The sequence below is a fragment of the Tetrao urogallus genome, assembly GCF_951394365.1.
Source record: "Tetrao urogallus genome assembly, chromosome: 6".
Taxonomy (NCBI): domain Eukaryota; kingdom Metazoa; phylum Chordata; class Aves; order Galliformes; family Phasianidae; genus Tetrao; species Tetrao urogallus.
This window is the reverse complement of record NC_136819.1, coordinates 43,423,667-43,449,195: the sequence shown is the minus strand read 5'-3', so window position 1 is coordinate 43,449,195 and position 25,529 is coordinate 43,423,667. Positions and strand designations below refer to the sequence as shown.

At 33.1% G+C, this 25,529-nt stretch overlaps 1 protein-coding gene across 2 annotated transcripts in view; it reads left to right on the top strand.

Moving 5' to 3' along the window:
- EML5 (EMAP like 5) overlaps positions 1-25,529 on the top strand; it is a gene marked incomplete at both ends in the record, with an annotated part of 90,079 nt that overhangs the window by 52,760 nt on the left and 11,790 nt on the right. The window contains 12 exons of one of the 2 annotated variants that reach the window (XM_079537507.1): positions 624-751; positions 1,574-1,715; positions 3,474-3,626; positions 4,424-4,555; positions 5,514-5,602; positions 6,309-6,485; positions 7,449-7,650; positions 9,196-9,322; positions 20,191-20,269; positions 20,751-20,880; positions 21,577-21,675; positions 24,409-24,429. In XM_079537507.1, coding sequence (XP_079393633.1) covers positions 624-751; positions 1,574-1,715; positions 3,474-3,626; positions 4,424-4,555; positions 5,514-5,602; positions 6,309-6,485; positions 7,449-7,650; positions 9,196-9,322; positions 20,191-20,269; positions 20,751-20,880; positions 21,577-21,675; positions 24,409-24,429 — 1,479 coding nt within the window. Of the gene's footprint in view, positions 1-623; positions 752-1,573; positions 1,716-3,473; positions 3,627-4,423; positions 4,556-5,513; positions 5,603-6,308; positions 6,486-7,448; positions 7,651-9,195; positions 9,323-20,139; positions 20,270-20,750; positions 20,881-21,576; positions 21,676-24,408; positions 24,430-25,529 lie in introns of both variants that reach the window. The other variant, XM_079537506.1, reaches the window with a different exon arrangement.

Below are 25,529 nucleotides of genomic sequence, written 5' to 3'. Positions count from 1 at the left end.
TTTATTCTTGTTCTTAGTGTTGATTTATGGTTTTCCCTATTTTATGTTCTGGAGTATGTGTTTGTGTGTCTTATGCCCTTGCTCTTCTAAATTTATTTTTTCTGTGTGTTAGTATATGATTTAATTTTCAGAAAACATGAATGGGAACACTCATTAAATAAAGCATTCATTTACAGCTTATCTAATTTTCACATCAGTTCAATGAAATCCTTTTTTGAAAGTACCATAAATAATACCGTTAAGGTAATGATACAGCTCTTATTTATTTCACACATGTATTTTTCACTAACATTACTAATGAGTCAGGCTGATTAAACTACAGAGATGTTCTATTTAGGAGAAAGATTAGTAGTAGTTTCTTTATATAGTTACTTTATTATGGGAAAAGATAAAGGTCACAAACAGAAGTTTGCAAGAGCAACTAGTGTATGTTTTTCCATCCACTGGGCTATTGCTAAAGACTCCCAGATGAATCTAAGCATGCAAGTTCTTCTGTGCATAAATAAGTTTTTGCTTCCTAGTGAATATCTTTTTCTACAGTGGGAATGTAAGGTGTACTTGTTAAAAATCTTCTTTAAGGCATAACTAAGAATCTTGTGTCTTCTATTATTTTAATGTTCTAGGACTCCTCTTAGAAGATAATCCTTCTATACGTGCCATTTCTTTAGGACATGGTCATATTTTAGTGGGCACAAAGAATGGTGAAATATTGGAGGTAGATAAAAGTGGACCAGTAACTCTTTTGGTTCAGGTACGTAGATATCGGTCAACTACTGTTTTATTTTTCAGGTAAAGACAGCTGTGAAATAACAAGCATTTTAATTACCAGTCAAGTTAACAAGTTAGTATCATTTCTCATATTTTTAAGGTTCAGACAGACCAGCATGATCTCTGATAAGCGAAGAAGTTCACAGAATTTCATGTAGAAATTTGTTTCTCAAGTTCATTCTATCAGACTAAAATCTTATTACTGTTTAAAAATAAGAAAAAACAAGCAATGGATTCTCCACCAGATATCTTACTAATCTGTTCTGTTAGTTAATCATATCATTTTAAAAAAATATCTGTTTTTTGGTTTTATTTTAAGTTTCTCATCACAGTTACGCGAAAAACAATTCAGTTTTTACTTTGCCATACCATACAGAGAGCACTTCTTACACTGCCTACAAAATGTTTTTTTACAACATTAGGTCATCATGTGATTTCATTTCATATGTAAATACAAGTCTGCGCCTCTTTAATTCATGTTTTATGAGTGGCTAATGCAATTGTGAATAAGTGGAGTTTTTAAAGAATATATTAGAAATAGAGGTAGAAGAAAATGTAGGAGTATGTGGAGATTATTCCTCAGAGAAAAATTTTCACTGGTAGAAATTACTATGGCATGCACTTCTATAAGCAGAAGGATAGCACTTTTTTTCAGGTATACTGTTTCTGTTCAGATATTTCTTTATTATCATGTAAAAATACGTCCTCATTTGGTGGTTTTGTGTTGTTTTTTTCTTAACTCCTTATGTTATTTTTTATTTCAGTTTTATATGTAAAAGCATCTGATTCATCTTTTTTTTTTCAGGGTCACATGGAGGGGGAAGTTTGGGGTCTCGCTACTCATCCTCATTTACCCATTTGTGCTACTGTAAGTGATGACAAAACCTTAAGAATATGGGATTTATCTCCTAGCCATTGTATGTTAGCTGTTCGCAAATTGAAGAAGGGTAAGATGCTTAGTATGAAAAAAAGATGTAACTGAATTCACTTCATACTTTCTTACATTATGATTCTTGCAGAAACAAGACCAAGTTACTTCTCTTCTGTAATTACCTTTTTGTCGCTTTGTTCATAATTTATGTAGTGCTTACCTAAGAAATCTGTACAAGAGATTTCTCTGTAATACTGTTCTCAATCCATTACAGCTGCAAATAATCTTTAATCAATAAATTAACAATAAAAGTTGATCCAATGACATAAATCTGCAATATTGAAGACAGTAAGGGAAGCATATTGGAACAGTAGAGGAATTCAACTCTAGAAAAATTCTGAAGAAAACTCAGAAATAATAGTGAATTCCTGTGGTTTTTTTTTTTGAGAGTATTAAAAGAATCCACAATGAAGAAAAAAATACTAATCATTTACTACATAATAAAATTCTGGTTTTGACGGATGAAGAATCCTCTTTAATGATACCATATAAAGAGACTGTTTTTAGGATTTAACTGCACTTGCCTTAACTAGCTTTTAATAATGCATATAACTTGCTAGACAAAGGAATGTGATACGCTTCATCTGTTTGGAGTTCAGTGGGGAATTTTGATCCCCACCGTATAGAAAGCTTAGATGAAAATGGTCTGAATTGATTGGAACTAACTAATCGGAAGAAATGCCAAGTGCCAGCACAAGCAGGAGTGGTAATGTTAAATAAACAAAGAAGGTTCAAATTAGAGTCTGCTGGAGTCTTAAAGCTGATATATCTTAATATTTTTATTAGCAATTTTCAGAGAAGTCAGGACTGTGATCTAATTTGCAGATGAAACAAATTTTGAGATGGTTTCTCAAACTTAAAAAGCATGCATGTACTGTACAAAAAAAGCACAATACTCTTGCAGACTGCAGTAGTAGAAATGGCAGTGTTTACTAATTAAAAAGGGAATATGACTGTAAGAAAAATGACTGTTCAGCTGAAGGGTAACTGAGGCATAGAAGACTTATAGCATTGCAGCTGATCATAGGATGACAACTACACATAATAGTAAGATTTTGTATAGGACGTAATGAAGTATTCATGTAATTTACTAGAGACTAATCAGAGTATTTTTGGTGTACCCCCCTCATCTGTGTTCATTTGAACTGAAAGTTGAGTGTTGACAAAAAGGAAACACAGAGTAGTGAATGAAAAGCTTTGTCTGATGGAATCAGCTTATCTGAATAAAGGGTTGCTGACAGCATTTTTTTCAGAGGGAAAATAAAAGGCAAAAATAGTTATGCTAATGGAAAATTCTGCCATGGAAACTAATGTATTTAAGCTGACCAAGTGAAGATTGACATGCTTAGTGAAAGGATTATATGACTAAGTGACCATGAAAGCAAACAACTGGATTCTGTGAGTACAGAAGATCTTTGCCACTTAAGTTCTCCTTTCTAAAGCAAAAGGTAACAAACAGTTGGCATTAGATAAGTGAAGGAGAGCAAGATAAAAAAATAGATAGATGGCAGTGGTTAAATCGTATTGTTAATTTAGATTAAATGTTGATCAATATGCAAACCAATCTAATGAGATTCTGGTGTTGAGCACTTACAATTTACCAATAGTGTCTGTTTACTGTCACAGAGGTAGAGCTTGGAAGTGATATTGGCAGCACCTATAATACGTCATTAAACTGTATACTAGAAAGACAGCTTTACTACTAAAAAAAAATAAAATAGGAGGGATTATCTGCTGTAACCATAACTGAATGGCATTTCTTTATTCATTGTAGGAGGCAGATGTTGCTGTTTTTCTCCCGATGGGAAAGCATTAGCTGTTGGTTTAAATGATGGAAGTTTTTTGATAGTTAATGCAGATACCTTGGAAGATCTAGTCTCCTTCCAGCACAGGAAAGATATTATTTCAGAGATCCGATTTTCTCCAGGTAAGTGATTTTAAAAGAAGATTTTTATATGCAAATTCTTCAAACAAGCTTTATAATCCTTAAAAGATAAAAGTAGTTTAGTAATACTCTTTAACATGTGAAATGTAAAAGTCAGCAAGACTGATATTAATGTTATCACAAGTATTGGTTGTAAAGTCCATTGTTGGTCATTTAAGGGTGGTATTCTTGGAACAGGTTTGCTTAGAGTAACCTCCTAAATGCCACAGTAATATTTTAAATCATGAACATCCAGCAGACATCCTAGGGACCAAAAAAATGGGTTACACTTTGAGCTAAGTTTAGCTCTACACTTATGTTACTTTTAGCTAAATAGAATGTTTGAAACTTGGTTCCTTTTTTCTCCACCTCCCATCCTTGCAGCTTAACAATCCCAGTGAAGCCAGTGTTTTCAAACATTACAGCTCTTAAACACTGAAATTTAAGGCCTAAGTTACTAATATTGTTTCAGTGAAAATACTCTGTAGTCAAAATTTGACATAAATAACTGATACAAGATCTCATACAACATTGCCTTCTGGTTATTTTAGCCTTACCACTGCAAGAAAAAAAAAAGTTAAAAATTTCATATCATAATTTATTGCTAAACGTGACGAAAATTTCCTCCTGAAATGTTGATTATGTAGTATCAGTATTAGTTTCTCAGAATAGATGTATGAATTAGCAGAGGTCATAGAAATCTGACACAAATATAGCTGAATTCCAGGAAGTTCTTGTTTCTAATGTACAGACAATTAAATATTTTTAAAATGTCTCATGTTTCTACTGTTGTGTTGTAGGAGCTGGAAAGTACTTAGCTGTGGCATCTTGTGACAATTTTGTTGATATTTACAATGTAATGAGCAGTAAACGAGTAGGAATCTGCAAGGGGGCCTCCAGTTATATAACACACTTGGACTGGGACGTAAGAGGTAAGTAATAATCATCTGAATTGTAAAAATGTCCTGGAAGATTGACTGCATTGCAGACTAAAACAGGTAACTTCCATTGACAACGTGAATTTTTGATGTTGCTAACAGATTGGTTTTAGTTTGTGAAGATGCTCACAGCATGTGAATAAATAGAAAAATGTGATTTTTACTCCTACTTATATATATTTAGACGTTGTGTAACTTAAGTAACTAAGGGACTTCCTTTATAAATTATTATTATTTTTTTTTTACATCTTCTATATTTATCTTTTGACTTCCGTTTCTTAAATAATGCACTGCAAGCTGTAGTTGCATCTTTAGCTTAGAAGTATTTATTCTTGAATATTGTTAAAAACAACACTGCCTTATTCTTGGATCTTATTACATGATTCCTGGATCTTAATTTGTTATCAGTTTGAGTATTTTCAGTTCCATTTCGTGCAAAAACATAGCAATGCTATTGTGCAATCTTTCTGTTCCTCCACAAGAGCACCTTTGCTGATGTTCAATTTGAAACTAATTTGAAAAAATGGTGGATGTTGGCTTCCTTTGAGAAATTTGAAAACAGGACGAAACAGGAAGATTAATTAGAACTTTGTCTGAAAAGGAGTATAGAGGCCAACAGAAGTCCGCTAGTTGCAATCAGTTGCATGTACATTTCTCAAGCCTGAGAACATGTGCATAATAGTCAGTCAGGTGCCACTAATTAGTTCTGAATCATACCCAGTACATTTTATCTGCTGTCTTATGGGACAACCATGAGGATAGTAAAGTGATGTGTTATTGCAGTCTATAGAGTGTGAGCATAATGAGTAGAGTGATGCAGATCTTCAGAAGATCACACTTCAGTAACATTAGTTATGTATGCAACTTTTAAATGGAAGCAAATGATTTTGTGTATCTATTTTAATTGAATATTCTGATTAATGCTAATATACGTTATGTAATATTTTAATAGGGAAGCTCTTGCAAGTCAACACTGGTGCTAAAGAGCAGTTGTTTTTTGAAGCTCCTCGTGGGAAAAAACAGACAATTCCTACTTTGGAGGTGAGGAAGCAGAATACCTTCTTTGTTTGCAAATTAGAAATATGATGCAGCAGTCTGTGTCACATGGAGAATGATGTATAAAACCACAGCTAGCCTGTCCTTCACACTTTTTGCAAGTCGTTCAATTAATATAATTGGGATGATAAGTTACATAGAGGATGTTGTATTTGTTTCTTCTATTAAGAAGACATCTGACTGACTTGTGCGCTTGTGAAAATCTGATATGCTTCTATTAGTACCTAAAGTCCTTTGAAAATCTACTGCAGAATACCTAGCCTTTAAACTTGTTTTGAAAGATCTCTTTCTTTATATAACAATGCAGTATACGTAATATGTGTAGTCAAGTTTATGATGTTATAGATGTAATATTTCATTTTCTCAGATATAGAGCATTATTAGAGAGCAGAGAGTGAAAATGTATAATTTTCAAAGTAATGATTTCTATGAGGTTGAAAAGCAGCGCTGAAAAATGTAATTTGCTTTTTCTAGGCTAAAATGACAACTAAGGTAATTTTTTTAATAGCACATCCACAGAGTTTGTGGCTGTTTAATAAAGTTAAGGCTCTTAAATGAAATTTTGAATAAAATTAGTGGTTAATATTACAATATTATCTTTTAGATGGCAAGGACTTTTTATTGAAATCAGATATGGAAGAAGACTGCTTAGGAAGAAGCATGCTCTGTCTCAAACAGGTTGTTTTTATAGGTAGAAAAGATTGGCTGGGCATCATGGACAAGTGTTTTGGGCTCTTGCTGTGAAGGAATCTGGCCAATAATTGGTGAAGTCACAGATGTAACTGCTTCATGCCTCACTAGCGATAGTAAAGTATTAGCCACAGGAGATGATTTTGGATTTGTGAAACTGTTCCGTTACCCTGCTAAAGTAAGTAGTTTTCAGCTGTGCATGTAGAAGATTGGTCAATTAAACTACCTTTTAAAATTATATTAAAAAATGTAAATATTGATCTTTGGGAACAAAATAGTGCTTTTAGAATTTTGTCCTTATGATTGAGGGAAGTTACTGAATGTTGCAAATATGCAGTGTATTAACCTGTCAGTTACTGAGAATGACTATTCCAGGTCAGACTAAAGAACCATCTCACTGTGTCCAATCACTGACAGCTGCACCTGTGTAGACAAAATATAAAAATCTGACAGATATGTAGTGATACTCTATCAAATTCTAGCAGTTTATTGACCAGTCACTTTCTAGTAATGTATTCAGCCTTAATATCCACAGTGTGATTTTATCGTTGTATTTTTAGCCCCTTACAGTCTTTGTAAGACAATGAACAATTCTTCTTCACTTATTTTGATATCATTCATGATTTTATGGACCCCCATTCTGTACCATCTCAGTCTTTTCTTCCCTAAAATGAGGATCATTAACATTATTTAACCATGCAACATAGCAAAGTAATTCTGGAAGGATACTTATAGTGCTTTTCGAGAACTTTTTCAGTTTTTCCATGTATTTGTTAGTCAGTAAATATTTCTTCAGTTTTAAATATTTTACCAAATACATAGGCATTTACCCAAAATATTCTGTGTGTGTTTTATTCTTAATCTGCTATATTATCTTCTCTCTTACAACACACAGTGCAGCGTTCATTGCTGGAATCTCTTAATAAAAATTCTTAGATGCTTGGCATAGAAATATGGTTGCTTTTCATAACTTTGCTAGAGAAAAGGAACTTGGCAAATCATGTAATATAAATGCAAAATGGATAAAACATGAAGTGAAGAAGTTAAGTACATGGTATTGGATAAAGATGGACTGGCAACTTGTTTTGATTTGATCAAGCAGATAGGTTAATTTTTTTATCTGTCCTTTTTTTTCCCTTAGGGAAAATTTGGAAAATTTAAGAGGTATGTTGCTCACAGTACCCATGTAACAAATGTCCGTTGGACCTATGATGACAGTTTGTTGGTCACTGTTGGAGGAGCAGACACATCTTTAATGCTGTGGACTTATGAGGTGGAAGGACATCGGGATAGCCGACAGTGTGACAGTGAGGAATCTGACCTAGATTCTGAAGAAGATGGAGGTCAGTAATAATATACAGGCTGGATTATGCTGCCTTAGAAAAAACTGTTTGTTAATGGAAAACTGCTTATTTAGAAATAGCCTTTTCATGTGATTGTTGTAATAATAGAGAAGATGCTTCAAAAACATTAAGAAAATTTCTCTTTGAGGAAAAAAGTGTATTGTAAAGAAAATGATAATGGAGAAATTTGATGTGCTGCTTTGAGTTAGAATGTATAAAGAGAATCTTGACATCCATAAAATTAAAAAAATTGTGTTAATTATAATTAACTTCCAGAACTCCATACTGAAAAATAAATTTCTAACTGTTTAGATTTGGACATTACTTATCATGAAATTATGTTGAAATCCATGCAACACAACATCATATATTGATCTTTTTGCGTATTTCCATTGCAGCTATTTCCATAGTATAAAAACATCGTAGTCTGAGGTAGACTAATGTTCACATATTTTATAATTTAATCTATTGCAAAATCATAACACTGATAACATACTTTTTTTTTTTTTTTATAAAATTCTCATGTTTTTGCCATGCTTAACTTTTCCTTTCACACGTGTAACTCCAAGGGTTCGTGAGCCACTTCTCTCCTCCAAAGTGCAGTTTTCCTTCTTTGTAGACTCCTTAAACATTTTAAACTTGTCTTGCTAACCATCAAATAATTTTGCGTAATACGTAAACTTCAGTTTTCACTGAAATCTACTAGATAACCAAAGAGAAAGTTTAAATATTTGAACGAGTATGGGAATTGGTCAACTGTAGCTTTCTAAATCAAAAATGTCAATCTTCAGTTTTTGTTCGGCTCCTGCCTTATGAACAGTCAACACAGCTTTGCCCAATGAGCTTACCTGTGCTCGAGCACTTTATACAGAATCCTTTTAAGGTATGCGTTCAAAATATTTTCTAAGAGAAAGAGAGGTCCATTATTTTAGAAAGACATTGACAACATTTTCCACAAAAATTTCTCTTTATCATGTCTTGTTAATTTCAGAATTTCAGTTAGATGGCAAATGCACAGAATGTTGCAATTAGTAGTTTCGTTGTTTGAATGAAATGAAGAGTAACAACCCAGTCACTAAACTTTTGACCATAGTTACTATGCTAAATATAGCAAATATCATGTTGATACACCTGGCTATTCCTAACCATTATATGGGAACCCAGTGCAGAACTTCAGATTCTATCCAACTGTTAGAACCTTGTGGATAGATCCTGAAATTGAGAACAACCAGATGCTAAATCTTCCAGAACTAATAGCTGGTGTCACGTAGCCAGGTGCTTTTTAGTTATATTGAGTAACCATGCAAACAGAAATAGGATGGCTTTGAATGTCACTTGAATGTTTCTTAATAGTTCCCCAAGGACAATTTGATTTCTTAGATTGTTTCCATTAATAATATTCACAATTCCCAGCTGCTTTCCTTCCTTTTTGTATTTGTTTTTAATAAGCCATAATTGTACAGTGCTTCACTGAAAGCTGCACAAATTATGCATTTTTTTTTTTCAGTCTTTGTTTTGATTCTGTTCACGTTGATTTTTTTTTAGGTTATGACAGTGATGTGACAAGGGAAAATGAAATTAATTACACCATCAAAGCCTTATCAACAAACATTAGACCAATGTTTGGAATTAAGCCTCATCTACAACAAAAGGAGCCAACCTTAGATGAAAGGTAATTGCTAAATTATAATTCTAGACAAGAAAGCAATCTGGAAGATAATTAATAGTAAGGTATAATCATTTTGAATTGTATATACATCTAAAAGAGATATGTATGAAAAGAATGAAAATAATATATTGGGAAAAAAAGTGTTTGTCAGTTGACATGGCTAAGAACTAGGCTGTATCTTCAGAAAGAAGAAAAGACTGCTATTGATATATGTATTTATTATATTTGGAGAATTTCTTGAGATAAAATTGAAACATTTGCTGTTGTTTGATAATAGTCTACTTTCGAAACTTTTACTACTTGCAAGTGATAGCTAGTGATGTCACTGTAGATAAGAACCTATTGAATTGTTTTAAGACAAATTTCAATTTTTTTGTTCTGCCAACAAGTGGAGTTGACCAACTTGTCTGAATTACATCATGTTTCTACCTCCTTGTAATTTCTTCATTTCTTTGAAAAATTCTGTCAGCCATGTTTCTGCAGTTTCTATTAATGAGTCTTGGAAAATATAGTTGATTGCTTTGCATGATTTGGAGTTCATAGAATCCTTAGAGTTGGAAGGGACCTTTGAAGGCCATCTGGTCCAACCTGTAATGAACAGGATACCACAGCTAGATGGGCTTGCCCAGGGCCTTATCTGGCGTTGCCTAGAAAAGTCTCCAGGGATGGAGGCATCAACCACACCACTAAGGAACCTGTTCCAGAGCCTCACCATCCTCACTGTAAAAGACTTTTCCTTATATCTTACCTAAATCTTTGAGCTTGACTAAACTATCTTCCCCTTGTTCTGTCACCACAGACCGTGCTAGTTAGCTGTACCTGGTTCACTAGTGTATGATTTACAAGAGAGAGGAAGTGCTAGGGAGCAGAATAAAGTTAGACTGGCACATAAAGTAAGTGTAAAATAAGGCAATTGAGGAACACTAGTATTGAAGAGCACAGAAAATACAAAGCAGTTTAGCTAGGAGGGAATGTATAGAGAAGTAGCAAATGGGAAGCCTGCAAGAATGTGAGGTGATATGTTATAATGCATTGCCTCTTTCCTTAATGAAGCTGGCAGATATGTGACACCCTTACTGAGAAATGCAACCTGATGTCTGTGGGGTTTTTGTTGTCTTTTGTTTTTAGGTTTTGTCTTTGAAGTAAGAAAGTGATGCATGCGTATAAAGCCATGATCCGTATTTTACATTTAAAATGAAAAGTTGTCTTTCTGTTGATTAATTGGATGATTTGATGTGGAAATCAAAAAATAAATAATATGCATGATATAAACAAAAATATTTACTTCTGTTATGGAAAGCTGTGATTTAATTATGTTAAAAATGAAGCTATAAGCCTCTTGTATTTCATTCAACAATTGTCTTGAAACTGATGGAGCTGTGGTTTTCATTTTCAAGTAGAATATTAATTTTTTAGCAAGTTAACTAGATTCTGATTCAGAATGTATCAAAGTTGATGAAAGGACTCAATTGCTTTCATTACTTAAAAGTTTTGGGTCCTAAAATTTCAAATGAAGGGGAAAAGACATTTCTGTGAAGAATAAAAGCATGATATGGTTTCTGAATGCATTTTAGCTTCTGAATTACTGAAATTAACATTATTTAAGATTGGTAAATGTCCTCTTAGGTCTATTTTCATAGATACTAATTTTTATTTTACTTTATATTCCTTCCCTTTTGCTTCCTATGAAGGCAGGGGGTAGTGAGGTAAGTTCAATTGCACAGAGTGCAAGACATTTAAAAAACTTAAGCAGCTTGAAAAAATAAAGCTATACTTCGAAATAGAAATGAACTTTTTCACACTTTACTATGAAATAGTAGCTTGTTACTGGTTAGAAGAGACATATGAGGCAAAGAAAGTGCTCAGTCTGAGTAAATAAGAGTGGGCACTAAATACAATAGTTGGAAGGAGATGATCAAATCACATCCTCTCTTCCTCAGTACTCTACAGTGGCTAAAAGCTCTACTAGTTTATAATGAATTTTTGTATGTCCATGTGACAGTGCTGTTGTAGAGATCCAACATGGAATAAACAGTGCAAGGAGCAAGTTGCAGAGAGACCTGAAATGTCTGTACCTTTGTCTGCATCACTGTGTTGGAGCTAAAAAATAAAAAGCATCTGGGAGAAGAGCGATGTTACTAACTTGCCCTGCAGTGTTGTGCTAATGGTTATGTAATATTTAAGGATCTGACCTGATAGCTCCACCTAGCATTTTTCTGATTTGTTTGCATTAAGTAATGAGTTTTCGCATGTATTCAGTTTCACAGAATCACAGTCAAAAGCAGGTACTTCTGCTGCACAACAAATCTTTAGGCTGCAGATCACCTTTCCTCCGAACCACAGCCTGTATTGCAGGGATGAACAGGCCTACGTTAGTTAAAAGAGAAGAAGTTACACGTCTTGTAGCTATATGGGCCCTGTTTCCAAAGTAAAATCATACAAATGAAATGCAGTTGGGTTATTATCTACATATTCTTCAGTCAACTAGACAGAATTAAGAAAGTATCTTCATCCAAATTTTAGCTCGTACCATAAATGTAGCAACTTACATCAACTTCTATTTTTATGCTTTTAAAAATGTTTAACTGTAAAGTCGGCATTTCTGTGTAAGCTTTACAGTGTTTCTTCTTTTTTTTTATTTATTTACTGAGTATTTGGCTTTTTGCTCACAATGTGGATAATGACATTCCACATGATGTAGGCTTGTTACACTTGACTGCCTGACATTAGATGAGAGAGCTTTTGAATCCTTGTACTGTAAGGAGCACAGGTGCACACAAATTTTGTGTATATTTCTGAGAATGTTCATTTGTTTATTTGTTTTACTACTGAGTGTAAGAAGAGTTTAATGCTCTATGGGAGGAGAGAGGGATTACCAGGTAATTGATTTCTAGGTCTATGTAGACTTCAAAAATCATACCAAAAATATTACTGCATAGGATTGTGGCATCTCGTTTTGAGATTTTGGAGAGATTAATTGGAATTCCTGAAACCTGGCTGAATAATAAAGTTCCCTCTGTACAGAAGGAAAAGGGAAGGACTACTAGGACTATGATTTTTTCATATTTGGAGTATTAAGTGAGTTAGGTCAAATCAAAGGAAGATGCATACCTGAAAATTCAGTCTTCTGCTTCTGCTTTACAAAAACATCTGTGAAGCTGTGGGTTGCTCTAGTCCTGGACTGTGGCCTGAATTTGGTCATAAATGACGCCACTAGGTAACAAAAATTGATTAACTAAAATTAATTTGATTATTAAGCAGAAAACATGATCTCAGCTTTTATGTAGTGTCCTAGATGTAAGAATATGATTACATAGGAAATCAGAGGTCTAGGCCAGTTAGTCTGTCAAAAATGCAAATATACGTTATAAGGTAAATGAAAACAATGTCAATTTGTTTTGCTAAAGCTCTACATTATAACATAAAAGAATCCTAGGGTCAAAAAGACAGGCTAAGCAAAGGAGGGTACAGAATTCTGCAGTCAGGTAATTTCTCTGTGAATTATGGATTTCTGCTGTCAGCATATCACAATAATTATTGTCCAGTGACCCTTCACTTCAAAATAAAAATACTTTTTCCAGAACCTGAATAAAGGATTATTTTTGTTCTGTTAAGAGGTAGTTTTCTGTTCGCAGTTTTCTGGGCTTTCTCTTCTCTTTTTTTTTTTTTTTTTTATTTCCTTGCAATAGCAGAAACGAAATATTTTGTTTTCACCTTCATAATAGCACATGAAGAGGACAGTTTTCTGTGTTAATCATTTTTATGGCTAACACATTGATTTGAGATGTAGGCTGAATCAATTCATACTTTCAACTATCATTGCCTCTATTATTTTTTTTTTACAACAGTCATAACTTTTCCCATTTTTTAACATGGCTTTTTAAAAATTTAAATCTTTCCCATGCAATTCAGTATTCTAAAGAAAATCATTAGGTAAATATTTTTGAAATCTTAACAATTTTAAGTCTAATTTTGCTATTGCTTGAAATAAAGAATAAAAACATTTTACAAAAATAGAAATGAATGGAAGAAATAATTTGCTGTACACCAAGTCTTAATCTTTAGGCACAACCATTCGTTTTACTGCATAGTGTCTGTGATTAAAAAAAAGTAACTCGATTAGTGGCTTGCAATGCTGAAAGAAATGAATGTTCAGAGAAGAGGCAAGCTGTAAAATAATACAGCTGACATTAAGTTGTTCTAATGGTCTAATAATGCTGAGTATTAATGGAAATGATTATAGGGATTGTGTTGAACTTTCATTCTTTTTAGTAAGGAAAGATATAGATGTGAAAGATATAGATGTGTGCAGACTAAATTAGCTTTAAATCTATTTCAACTTGTTTTTCATTGCGTATTTGGAAACCCTTATTTCGTGTTGTAGATGTGTAGGAATCTTCACATTATTGGAAGTTTTGAAATTAAAAAAGACTGGATTAGAGAGACATTCTTTCTAAGTATTAAATTGGCATTCCTTTGTTGGCATTTTGGTACATTTGGCATTGTATGATACAATGATTTGGAAAAAAAAAAAAAAAAAGATTGGGCTAGCAGACTCTTCCTGTGACTTCTTGTTTACTTTTAGGAGTTAGTTACACAGATATTGTTTCGAAATGCAAGATGCTGGTGCTGTACAAGTTAATATACTAAAGAGAAATATGCTGAAGCTTTAAATTTCACACAAAACTTTATGGAAACTTATAGAAAAGTTCTAGATACTAAACAAGATTTCAGAGTTGCATCACATTGAAGTCTGCTTATGGTATTTATTGCTTAAGGCCAACTTTAGTAACTCTACATCATTTCCTTCATAAAATTGTCATAAATGTATTGTTGACATTGGAATATTTATTTTAACTTCTATCAAAATAAAAAAGTAGTAGGCTTTGAGGCACCAATCATATATAAATTTATACTTTGAATTATTTATAATTTTTGAATAGCAATATTGAAAGATACGTTTTTATTTGAAAATATGTCTACTGTCTGTATGATGTTGTGTGGGTTGTCAGCATAATTAAACAAATCAGTAAACTATTTCTATCCTTTAAAAGTTCTTTTCCAAATGTGGTTTTGTGGTAGTTAAATTGCTTAGAAGAAAATCCCATCATGGATGGTTAATTTTGAAAGCACTTCTGGCTCAGCAATTCCTTGACCTGAAAACCTCTGAAAGTTGGTATATTAGTCTGGAGAAAATAACTGTATTGTTATGCTGTTCTTACCCTTCCTGAAGTGTTCTCTCTTTGTCACTGTCAAAGAGAGGATACTGTCAATATGACTTATATAAGAATGTTTGTACCAAGAAATCTCAAAAACTAAAGAAGGATTTCGGATTTAATTTTTTAAAATAAATTTAGCAAAGATTTGTCAGCTACTTGAACATTTAAAGTGTTTCTCTCACTGTTACCATTATCATGTGTTCTTAGTACATACCGTTTTTTAGTCCCTGGGCTGAGATCTCTTATCTGGGAAGATCCACCTGTCAAATATCTTTCAAAATTTTTCTTAGCATCTCTGCATCTACACCCATGTGCAATCCAAAGCCAGGCATTGTGGCAAAATTGCTTCTTTTTCATTCCGTTTTTTTTTTTTTTTTTTTTTGTCCTGCAGTGTTTTTTTATATTTTGACTGTTTACAAACTGATCCACATGTAGAATTCATTTTGACCTGAAAAAGACAATAAATAAACTTAAATTGTTCCTCTGAAGGATTGAAAGAGGGGAGAGGAAGCTATTGAAATAAGGATTGTTTTGTCTAAACTTGGGCAGCTCACACATCACACTGACATCAGAATGTGCATTAATGCCAGCAATTAAGCCTTGAGGTTAAAAACACTGAAATTTCTGCAGCCAAATTACTTAGAAGCAAATCAGAACAAGTGTACCTGTTAATCGGACTGATGAAAAGTACCTGTGCATAGTACAGATACGAGTAGTCTGTATAGACTCACGTGCATCATAAATGACTGAAAGAAACCACCCAGTGCAAAAAGTTTGTGAAATGTCTAAATATCTTCAGTCAATACAGACTGAATTAAGTAACTGCGGGAAAAAATATAGTAACTATACATCAGCAGTGATCAGTATCGCCCACACTTTCACTAGCTGAGATAATTGTATTTTAGTATAAAAACATATTTTTATGATTGAACTTGAACATCTGTCTTCAGTAGTGAATTGACTGTTCTATTTTTGAGCTCTTTCAAGGAAGTTAAACCTGCAAAACCCTTCTTTGGGATATTCAAGTGTTGTGTTTGCCAGCTGTTTAAGTACTTCATACACTTCAGAGGTTTCAGTGATGCTTCTGCTTTCTTCTTTAGTTTGCAGTAGGAAGTGTTCCTAAGAGATATATTCTCATGGCAGTGTATGTTCATAATACCCATTGAAATGATCTGAATTTTTCTGTACTGATTAAAAAAAAAACAAAACATGCACAGCATATTAATGCACACACATATTAAGTAGTAATTTCCTTGTATAAAATAAGTAAATTAACCAGAAAATTAGTAATAATTATTTATTGTATTATTCACTGACAGTTAGCTTTCAGACAAACTTTTATAAGTAATCCTTTTCTCTTTCCTACCTGCTGCTGAAAAGAGGTTCCAGGTAATGCTTTTATTTTGCTGTCTACTCCACATTGTACTGTCATTTCTCATTTCGTTGAGAAGCCATCTCTCATGTTGGGTGCTATTCCATGCACCTTGAGAATATAGTAATGTTCTACATACAAATTTTAGGTTTATATGTATGCATTATAGTTCTGTTGTATATAGTAAACTGGATACTTCTTTACCCACCAATATAAAATTAACTATAGGGACCGTTAAACTTTTCTGTGTTTTATAAATAATAATTTTCAATATTTTTTATTAAAATATATAGATTAGTACTCAGACCAGTTCCTAGTGGACTTCTCTATCTCAAATGTGAATTCTCTTATGCTTGTTTGGACAAGTAGACATGCCAATTTGTAGTTATTGCTTTATATCTAAGTATTAAATTACCTATATGTGCACAGTTGTATACAAAAAGGCACTTACTACTCACAAGATTGTGAAATCATGATGACTAATCATTGTAAGGAACCTTATTTATAAACTACCAGATTTCAGTATCTTCTAATGGAAATTCTAATGGAAATCTCTAAAGTTTCACAAGTGACTTTATTATCAAGAATAATTGTAAAAATTCATTCTTATAAAATTCATTACCTATTTCATACTTGTTGGTATGTATAGAAAGGCAGTGAAAGTCACTTTGTGCTGAATGCTATTGCAAAATCAGTTGCTGAATTCTATGCCAGTCACCTAAATACGAAGTGTAGCTATGATGACATTCAGAGAAGAGAATGTTTCAGTTGTACCAGCAGCTGTAATTTGCTCTATGAAACCATGCTTCCTAACACTGTAATAATACCGTAATTTTCAAAAGATAAACGAATGTCTTAACTGACATTGTGAGTTACCATGGAACTCAATCAGTTACACTCTATGGGGACTACAGTGAAGGAAAATTCAGGCAACCATCCTTTATTCTGTTAAAAACTTTGGAAATGGTATCAATGGTGAATATAGGAAATAAGATACAGTGCAGGACTAGTGGGTAGCAGTATTTTTTCCATGAGCTGCTTTAAATTGCTTCTGTTTTTTTGGTAAACCATCAAACAAAAACAGTCTCCTAAAAAGAAATGCTAACGTATAAATATGAATTCTATTTTCATGTTGAAAATAAAGTGTCAACATCAAGGTATTTATTTCCCCTGTGATAGATGGCTGGAGTTCTCCTTCAACACATTCAAACTGACTTCATCCATATGTGCATTCACCCCCAAATGTTTTTCCTGTTCTCCCTCCCCTCTTTTGCATATCACTATATGAGCATGCAGGCTATCTTCTACATGCAAATACTTGAGCATTGTATATTCTGTATGAAATGAGTTACTCTATGTACTTAAAAATAACAAATGAAAAACAGCTTTTGCAACTTTAGAAAAGCATTTGGAAAATGCATTCTGATATTCTTCAACATTCCTGCTTTTAAGTGCACAAATTCTCACCCTGAAACTTAATTACAGGGAAAATACATCTGTGTTTATAGTTTGCATTCTAAAACACTACAGTTGGTGTTTCATAGACAGGTACTTGAATAATTTTTTTTAAATTACTTAAGAGAGTTGCAACTGAGTATAAATAGTCTAGCCAACTTTTTTCAACTTTATTTCGCTCTTTCTTATGCTAATGTACAAATGTTAGTGTACCAACATCGCTAAGGATGACTATTAGCCTGTATTTGTGTCTGTCTAGCTGTAAATCCTTTGAGTATAGATGGTCTTCACAAGCAGTTGCAAAATATGAAATACTTCTTCTATTCTATCCCAACGAATTAGTAAACAGCAAATGTTAGAAAAATTCCACATTCTAGGTGCAAGCAGCAGAAAAATCTTGAGTTCCACTCTGTTTCACTTCCAGTAACATTAACCTGTGACTTGAATGATGTCCTTACGGCTTCTACTACTTTCTTTACTGGGAAGTAGCCCTAACCCTAACCTGGCCCAAACTGGCTACAATATAATCTAAAGGACACCATACTCAAAGATTTCCATGCTATCTGATAAGTATCAGAAATTACTCCTTCTCTCAGATAAGACTTTCTGGAACTGTAAGAGGAGTCTGTCTTTTTCTACTTCTCGGATTTCTCTTTCTCTAGAGGCATTTTTGAGTGCACAGTTCTGTAACAGGCAGGTAGAAGTTCCATGCACAACATACAGTGTGAGGTTATGTATTTCTGGAGCTCCATACTCTTCTTGCTATTCAATTTTATAGTTGAAGCATGGGATGGAAGAGGAGATAACAGTGAGAGATTAGTGAATGTTGAAACTAATTTATTATAGGATAAGATTCCTTCCTCTGAATCTGGAGGAATCTAATGGTTAGGACCAACAAAATCACTGGTAATAGGATCAATCAATTTACAACGTTTCAACATTATTCATGATGTTCATGTTTGAAAGGAGAGAGGTACATGATGTGTTTGCTTAGTTTAAAATCAACATTATGTGTTCTTAAGGAAGCATTTTTTTGTGTAAGCATTTGTCAAGAAAATTCTTGCATCTGTTAACTTTTGATATTTCTATCTGAGTAAGATACCTTTATTACATGAGCATGTTGGACTTGTTTTATGACCTGCATTGCTGTATGTGGTAGACATCTATACCTAGATATATTTCTCTATACTTCACGTAGTGTTCTGTTTTCCATTCTTAATAAAACTTGCACTTATTTATTAATATTAAAAATGAAATGCAGTACACAACATGAGACTTAGTAACTTTCTGTCATGGCCTGAATTTTCTATCTTTTTATCTTTAAGGATTTCATCCATTAAAATAAGTTTGAATTTTTTTACTATAACCTATATGCCTTCCCTGTGAAAAGACACAGTGTGTTAGTTATCCAGTGTAAAATAATATTTTCTTTTATACATGGACTTGGATTTTCTATTTTTAAGATTTTACATTTTATAACATACAGATTTATGTCACTGAATTAAATATTGTAAGGGTCTCTTTCAGGCTGTATTTCACACAGTAGCCAGTTTTTCAAAAATTGATTGTGTTTGGGTGATACAAACCTTCAACAATACTTTGTTTGTCATCTGGTTTTCTTTTGAAAATTTTTTTTGTAGGCATTTACAGGCCTCTATGTACAGTGGAAGTAACTGAAGTATTTCAGAGCACAGTTTGTATTTGCAATATAATTTGTGCTATATGTACAATTGTTTTGATTTGTGACACAATAAACCTATGAATTATACTCAAATTGGGCAGAGAAAATGTTAGAATATGATACATCTCAGAAAATGGTATTGTGCTTGGATAATTGAAATAGTATTTTTTAGCTCAAAATTGATATTAAAAAACCATCATCTGTTGTTGTTAGAAAAGGTGCGGTGCTTAATTGCATCAAAGACATCACTTGAACAAAGATGGAATTAAAGGATAAATTCATACTAAAAGAAGTATTGAAGATGTGTTGTTTTATGTATGATACCAGTTTGTTACACTGCCTTCTGGCTTAAATAATCTGAATTTCACAGAATCTATCATTAGATTTTAGTTTTAAATGAACTGTTCCTCTCAAGGGTCTCTCTCGTTTTCTTTATACAGCCATGTGTATTTCATCTGTAGTCAATAACAATTGCTCCTGCAAAACAGAAACAACTGTCTGACTTTGGTCAACAAAATGTATTTATTTCTTTGGGTATAAGCAGTTGAACATTATCTGAAAGATGGTATAGATCTGTATCAGGCATATCTATTTGACATTTCTTAAATCCGGACTATTCAGAACAGTGGAATATAAGTTAATGCTAATATTCATGCATTTGCGTGGTGATGATTTACTTCTGAATGTTGAAATAACTTGCATATGTTGCTATAAGAACGAATGGGCAGTTGTACCTGGAGTTCCTTATGAACAGTTATAATAAGAAAAAATAGATCCTACTGAAGAATTGTGGGAAAAAGGAATGATGATGTCAAGTATTTAGATAAAACAGGCACGGGGAAGATGGAAGTACTTTGAGAATACGCAATTAAAATCTACCAGTTGCCATTTGTTGAAAAACAAGTTTTTGCTTTTATCTCATGGGTTGTTGGAAGAATTGTCAGGCAGTGTAGCACATTCAACATTTCTGAAGTAAGGCGTGTTGTTTTACTTTGACAGAAGGATCTTTTAAAGATGAACACAAATGTCAGTTAAGCAGGATGATGCTAGACATTTTCCGTATGCAGTAGCAGGTTAGAAGGTACTGTGTTAGTATGGAATGGGTGACGGACAGCCTTCTCTTATTCACAGTTCTTTATTTCAGACCACCAGTTAGTAGGGCATTGCCACAGCCTGAGAAACTTCAAACAAATAATGTTGGGAAAAAAAAGAGACCTATAGAGGTAAGAAAAAGCGCATTGATCTTTTTTATATGCAATATGTAGAAAGCACTAAAAGCACTACGTCTTATTTAGGTAATTGTTTATTACTGTTAACAGTTGTGTTTAAAAAAAAAATTGGTTAATCTGAAGTAGAAATTTCACTTAACTGTGAAACATGCAATTCTTCATGTCAACTGAAATATTTTTTACAACCTGAAACAAAACGTTTGTTTTAGAGTACAAAATGACCTTTTGCCACCAGTGTTCTAGAAGTTTTAGGTTGTACTTCAGCATTTTTAATTGGCAGCTAGAACTAAGTTGCGGATCGGTGTTCGTAGCCTGACAAAAGGCAAGACCTTAGTTTCTGTTGGTTTGAGACACCATTCAACTCCTTTTCTGTTACCACATCAGAACATATTTCAAAAACAAAATCCTAAAAAACATTGTAAATTTTACTAATTGCTTTATGATTTTGATTGATGTACTTAAATGTCTTTCTTAGGACCTAATTTTGGAGCTGGTGTTTGGGTACCGAGGCAAGGACTGCCGGAACAATGTGCATTATTTGAATGATGGTGCTGATGTTATCTATCATACTGCATCTATTGGAATCTTGTATAATGTGGCAACAGGTAGGAGAAAACCCACTCAAGAATAGTATTTCTTCTTGCATATCATGCTAGACCTTATGAAATTATTGGTAGAATTTAAATCTAATAAGTTTAAGTGGAAAAACTAATGTTCTCATTCACTGTTGCAAAAGATACCTCTTGTGGAGATCATAAATAGTATCTGCATAAGCAAGCTTTATGTATTTAAATATTTCTGCAAGTTTTATGTATTTAAATATTTCTGGGTACTGAATTTTGCAGAAAATAAAGATTTGATTATTTTAGTGTGAGCTTTCTGGAACTTGTCTGCTAAAATTATCCTAGAAGCTAGAACTTTTGAACAGTGTGATTTAATATTTTCTAAATCTGAATTTTTTTTTTCAATTTGTTTTAATTTTTAGTCCTCTACATCACATCATTCTCTGTATGCAATTTAGTTCAGATAAAGCAGGCCTTTTAAAAACACAATACCATTTGTTTCTGTGGTGTTTCAGCAACTTGACAAAGAAAACGTCTGAAGAGTTATTATTATGTATTAAAATTGAGATTAAAAGAAAAAAAAATCAGAGGTTTCTGTTTTCTGGGGTAAGCTCCAAACTGTAACATTGCCATAATACTTTTCTGTAACAAATATTATGAAGTTTTCAAACATTAAAGATGTCTGTATGTGTGTAAATGTTTTAATTAAGGCTGAATTATTTTTTTTTATTATTCTAGGTTCTCAGTCTTTTTACCAAGAACATAATGACGATATTTTGTGCCTCACTGTAAATCAGCACCCCAAGTTTACCAACATAGTGGCAACTGGCCAAGTAGGTATGTTTGTATTTTTGTAAAAAGAAACTAACATAAGAGCATGCATTTAGGCCTTGTGAGTTCATGATAATTCACAAAAGTATTTGATTATGCTATCTCCGTTTGTATGAGTGTTACTCAGTTACCTGTCCTCTTTATATGTTTGAGTATAATTTAATAAATTAAAGAAAAACATTGTGGTTTGAAAGATGAAGCTTATCATCTGTTTGTAGTATTATGAAAAATATATTTGTTGGGAAATCTTAAGCCCCATTATATTACTCTGTATTTATTTATCAGCTTGTGTTAAACCAGAATACTTAAACTAGTTATTTCATCATGTAGGGCTGTTTAATCAGAGAGTTTTGATAATGTGTAGCTGTAAGAATTTATACAGAAACCAAGACCTAATAATCCCTACAGATAAATTTAGATTTTTGGGGAAAAGGGTGAAATTTCATGGTAACATTGCAATTAATCTATGAGCTCAACAACAACAAAGAAGGCAAAAAAAACCATACTACCCTGTATTTGCATAGCTCGACTAAGACCCCTTTTTTTCAGATGAAAATAATTTTTTTCTGTAGTCTTAGAATATAATGACTATTTTCATACTTGCAGTTGTGTTTTGGTAGGTGGAAGCATACGTTATTTCCCTTAGTGCATAGAACACACAAAAAAATCATTGCTTCAACAAAAACAGCTTGGTTATTTCTTTTTTTCCATGTTTTTTTTTTTCTCCTAGTTTTACATCTGAGTCTGGTCAGTTTGGCAGAGCTTCTTACCTTCTTTCATGCATCTTTTGGATTCTTAAGTGTGTATTTCATTAAAACTGACTCACTGATGATACTAACAGCTAAACTAAATTTCTTTGACTTTCCTCCTCATCAATTTAAAGAAATTGTAATAATTTATCCAGAAATAGTTGTCTGCAGATTTTTGCCTATGGTTTGATTGCAAAGAATATTTGCAAGAATATAGATTTTTTTTGTTGTTGTCTTAGGACTTCTTCAGCAGATTTCTTACTCTAGCCCTGTTTATTATTCCGTGGGGTAGAATATATAGGAATAATGTACTAATATTGTGAAAATCTATTCTTTGCATGAATCACTTTCTTCAGTGTTCATTTTACCAAAGAAGAAGCATGGGACCCTTAATGGTTTTTTATTCCGTAGTCATTTTTACATCAACTACCAGTAGAACAATTTCAGTTTATTCATAATGTGAATTAAGGGATATAAATCAGGAGCAGATGATGACACTTGAAAACTAACTACAGAATTCTTTGTAAGAAAAAAATTATGTTTAGAAAAATAAAATGGCATAAAACTATCTTCCAGCACTTGTTTTTTAAATTGCAAACAGACATTAAGATGTACAAATTTCATGAAGAACTTCTTAAACTGCTGCTACTTGTCCCACTGATATGATTGACATAAACACAGCTTCACTATCATGATTTAAGCCTTCAAAAATTTACAGACATACTAACTTCAAGCATTTCTAAACTGCAATGCTCTTGTATAGCATTTCCGTAGTATTTTCCAATACCTGAACCAATAATCCTGATTTCTTATCACACCTATAGATGATCATTGAGTGTATTTGCCACTTGTGAGGTCGGAGTAAAACATTACTAATTAGCAGAATAGTAAATGGCATTTTTTCCACTTAATTTCTTAAAATATCAGTAATGTATACAGGAGGTTTTTTTTATTTAGAGTTGGCAGAGATACTTGAAGTAGGTAGGTTGTTCCAAAAGTAATGGCTCCTATTTATTTCCATGGAAACTACAGTGGATTGATAGAGCATGAGCGCTATTTGATAGAGCAAATTCTTAGCTATTTTTCAACATAGTCACCACCATTAGCTGTGCATTTTCACTAGCAATGAACAAGAGCCTGCATGTCATGCTCATAAAAATCCTCACTTGAGCCTTTTCTTTAGTGCAAATTCCTGTATTGCCACATCATGGACTGCTGCTTTGATTCCAGTTCACAGTGGTGTCTTGTCACCAGTAATGGTGTTATCCAGAAAGCTGTCACCTTCAGACTTGCATCGGTTTAAAAGGTCTTGACAAACTTGCATACAGGGTTCTTTCTGTTCCTGTGTGAACATTTAGGGGACTCTATGCTGTATATTTTGCAATGTTCCAACATTGCCACCATTGTTTCCAGTACATTGAAGCTGATGTTCAGCTCCCTGGATATAATCTACCAATTTGTGTGGACAAGCTGATAGAGATGCTCTTCATGTTATGGTGTAACAGGTGTGCATGGCTGCCTGGAATGTGGCTCGTCTTTCATGCCACCTCTGCTGAGACACAACACCCATTGCCTCACTGCCCTTCTGCTGCCATTGTCACATGGCAATAAAATTTAACAGAATAAGGATGGGAAGATGCAGCCACTACTGCTGTACCACCAACATCTACCTCTTATGTTGTGGACCAACATAACAAAGTAGGAGGCAGTACTTTCAGAGCAGCCCTCATACAGCAAAATAAAATTAATTGTGTTGTAACTCAAAATAGAAATAAAAACATATCCACTCTACTAATTCATATTTCCAGTGTGACCACTATTTATCAGTAATTTTTCATCTTTAACATGAAACGCAGTGTTGATGCTGCTCCAATGCAAGGAGATGACATCAAAGTGTGTGTTAAGAATTTACACTAAATATGGCATATATTTTCTTTAGCACTTATCTTATTTCTGATCTAATTATTTTTCTGCTGCTTTTCCATTACAGGAGACTCAGCAGATATGTCAGGTAAGGGAAATAAAATTTTAACATCTTCAGGTGTAGTTAGCCTATCTAGTAGCCATCTACAATTTTACAGAGCAATAAATGACATGAATTCATTTTAGTTTATTAAAACCCTGTACTGTTAGCACTGAATATAAACAATAATATTTCAGCAAATTGTAGATATTAGAACATTAAAAATCAAAATGTTAGAACACAATGCCTATTTTGTTGTAACACATTCCCTTCATATTGCCCAGTAATTAGTGAGTTCTAATGCATACTGCTACTGTAGCATTCCTCTGGATGTTTGCAGGTTTTATAGGCATGTTGGGGCTGACCATTAGCAGTTTTTTTAGATACTTAATTGAGTAGAGTTTTAATTACACATTTTCAACATAAATTCTATTGAGGAGGCCTACGTGACTGAGTGAATAAAGCAATCACCTTTCACATTTATGTATTATTGTCATGCATGTATTACCACTTATCCAAAATGTTTTTTATTGTGTTAATTTTTAATGTATCATTTTGGGTCTTTGACAGTTTGACAGTCTTGACTGAGCTATTTTTATTAGTGTGTGTTTTTTCAAATGTAACCTTAAAAAATCATCACCATCATGTGTGACTGAGTTCATTGTTGGGCAGCCATAATTGTCTTATGACATATCTTCAGAGATGCATAAATATGTGTTAATGTCTACCTAGAGAGTAAAATAATCTTCATGTGCATCTAAAGATTGTTCCTTGAAGAACAGATGTACATTGGCATTCTTAATATGTGTTGACTTCTTTCAAATATGCCAAATTGTGCTTGCTCTAAGGATGGGAGGAAGAATATAGGTACCTTTTCCTACACTTTTAAATTGTATATAATAAGCAGTGATGATATGGTTTTCTAATGTAAAAGAGTATCTCTATTGCTGCATATAATGCCTGGAGACTTTCCTTCTCACTTCCTGTTTTCCTATTGCAACTTTGCTTTGAGCTTGTGTATATTACTAAATTCTGTTGTCACTGCCTGAAACCAACACTCTTATTTTTTCTTCTTTATGGAACCATTAGTCTGGAATCCAAGCTACTGGTTGCTTTCATTATAAAGATACAGATTATTTCACTTGAAA